This window comes from Poecilia reticulata, unplaced genomic scaffold (genome assembly GCF_000633615.1).
Source record: "Poecilia reticulata strain Guanapo unplaced genomic scaffold, Guppy_female_1.0+MT scaffold_145, whole genome shotgun sequence".
Classification (NCBI taxonomy): domain Eukaryota; kingdom Metazoa; phylum Chordata; class Actinopteri; order Cyprinodontiformes; family Poeciliidae; genus Poecilia; species Poecilia reticulata.
This window is the reverse complement of record NW_007615015.1, coordinates 166,585-168,430: the sequence shown is the minus strand read 5'-3', so window position 1 is coordinate 168,430 and position 1,846 is coordinate 166,585. Positions and strand designations below refer to the sequence as shown.

The window sequence follows — 1,846 nt, the reverse complement described above, 5'->3', positions numbered from 1 at the left end:
CTGACGGTGGGATGCCTGATCACCGGCGTGGTGCTGCTATCCATCTTCAGGGTCCGTTAAGCAACAAGAATCACATAAAGTTCTGGAGTTTGGAGCTTTTCTAATGWGGTTATTGCTGTTTTTCCACTAGGTGGACTCTGAAAACCTGACGGTAAACGCAGTGCTGATAGCGATGGCCAGCGTGGTCGGACTGGCCTTGCTCATCAACTTCCGCACCTGGTGGCAGGTGGCCGACTCCGTCCTCAACTCCCAGAGGAAGCGGCTGCATGGCGCCGCCAACAACCTGCACAAGCTGAAGAGCGAAGGGTTTATGAAGGTGAAGACATCAACTGGACCAATTCAACTTTTCTCAAGATAAAAAATTCAGTTTTGCACCAAATTAGCCAGATGAAKGTTTTTAGTGTCCAATCATATATATTTGTACCCATAGAAATTCTGTTTGKATTTTTAAAGATGGCCACCGTGGCTTTCTTGGCCAATTGCATTAATGTTTGGTTTCATATTTTGAACCATAGAAAGTCATATATATCTTCTTAATCTTGTGTTTWCTTTTCCTGGTGGACATTTTTCAAAATGGCCGCCATGCTTGTATAGAGAATATATGGTTGCAGTTCAACCAACGCTACTTATTGTCAGTGGTGAGCACAGCTAACCAAAATGTTAGCTTCACTAACCACTAATTTGCTAMATAAGAATCTTAGCTRCACTAACACACRTAAGGAAGCTAATGCTAAACYGYTAAGAACAAAAAATTAGCAGAAGCTAATGCTAAACCACTAACTGCATAAAAAATTGTGTAAGCTAACGCTAAACATGTCTAAATATTAGCAGAAGCTAACACTAAGCCACTAAATATACCAAGAAAATAGTGAAGCTAACGCTAAACATATCTGAACATTAGCAGAAGCTAACACTAAGCCACTAAATATACCAAGAAAATAGTGGAAGCTAATGCTAAACATATCTAAACATTATCAGAAGCTAACACTAAGCCACTAAATATACCAAAAAATGTGTGTAAGCTAATGCTAAATGGCTAAACATATAAAAAATAGGAATAGCTAATTGTTTTATGTGTTTTAATAAACCTAAATGTATAGCTAATGCTACGTAGCTAAACATATTAAAACATTACAGAAGCTAACCCTGCATGGCGGCCATCTTGAAAAACGGCCTTCAGGTTTTGATGGTTGTGTCGACACTTTAAATATGTCACCATTCAGAAGACCTGAATGGCTCTGAAATAGTTTTTCTCGTGTTTCTCGCCAGGTCCTGAAGCACGAAGTGGAGATGATGTCCAAAATGGCCAAAACGATCGACGGCTTCACCCAGAACCAAACGCGCATGGCGGTCATCATCGACGGGCTGGACGCCTGCGAACAGGACAGAGTTCTGCAGATGCTGGACACGGTGAGCGGCGCCCCCTCTCTGCCGTCCAGTAGCTCGACCTCATTTATAGATCCATCACAAACAGACGTTTRTTTAGATGGTTTTTATTGTTCTGGTGGTTTACAGCTAATWAATAAAACCRATGACRCAAGMTGAAGTTATGTAATTCACTMATTAATATCCTGAGAAGAAGAGTGCTGTTGGAAAGTTYAGTGCAAGGAAAAACTTAGCTCATCTGCCAAAAGTGCCAATTTGGGACAAGATTTTCACTCATAAATTATAATATTGTTAAATTTGGACATTTTTGTTGCAGCWCAGTGTTGGTGAACAGGACTGCCAGCATCTGGTGACTTTTACTCTGAAACCTGCCTGCATTCATTCCTTAAACTGGGCTAAATGCACATCTACAGCCAAGCAGTCTGGAGATTTTTAGCTTTTATTTTAATAACTCAAACAT

The 1,846-nt window shown here is 40.5% G+C and overlaps 1 protein-coding gene across 1 annotated transcript in view; it reads left to right on the top strand.

The window, feature by feature from the left end:
• The window catches only part of LOC103459971 (kinase D-interacting substrate of 220 kDa-like), a 52,935-nt gene that overhangs the window by 16,446 nt on the left and 34,643 nt on the right, over positions 1-1,846 (top strand). Inside the window, exons 10-12 of the mRNA XM_017303033.1 lie at positions 1-51; positions 131-316; positions 1,270-1,410. Coding sequence (XP_017158522.1) covers positions 1-51; positions 131-316; positions 1,270-1,410 — 378 coding nt within the window. The remainder of the gene's footprint in view (positions 52-130; positions 317-1,269; positions 1,411-1,846) is intronic.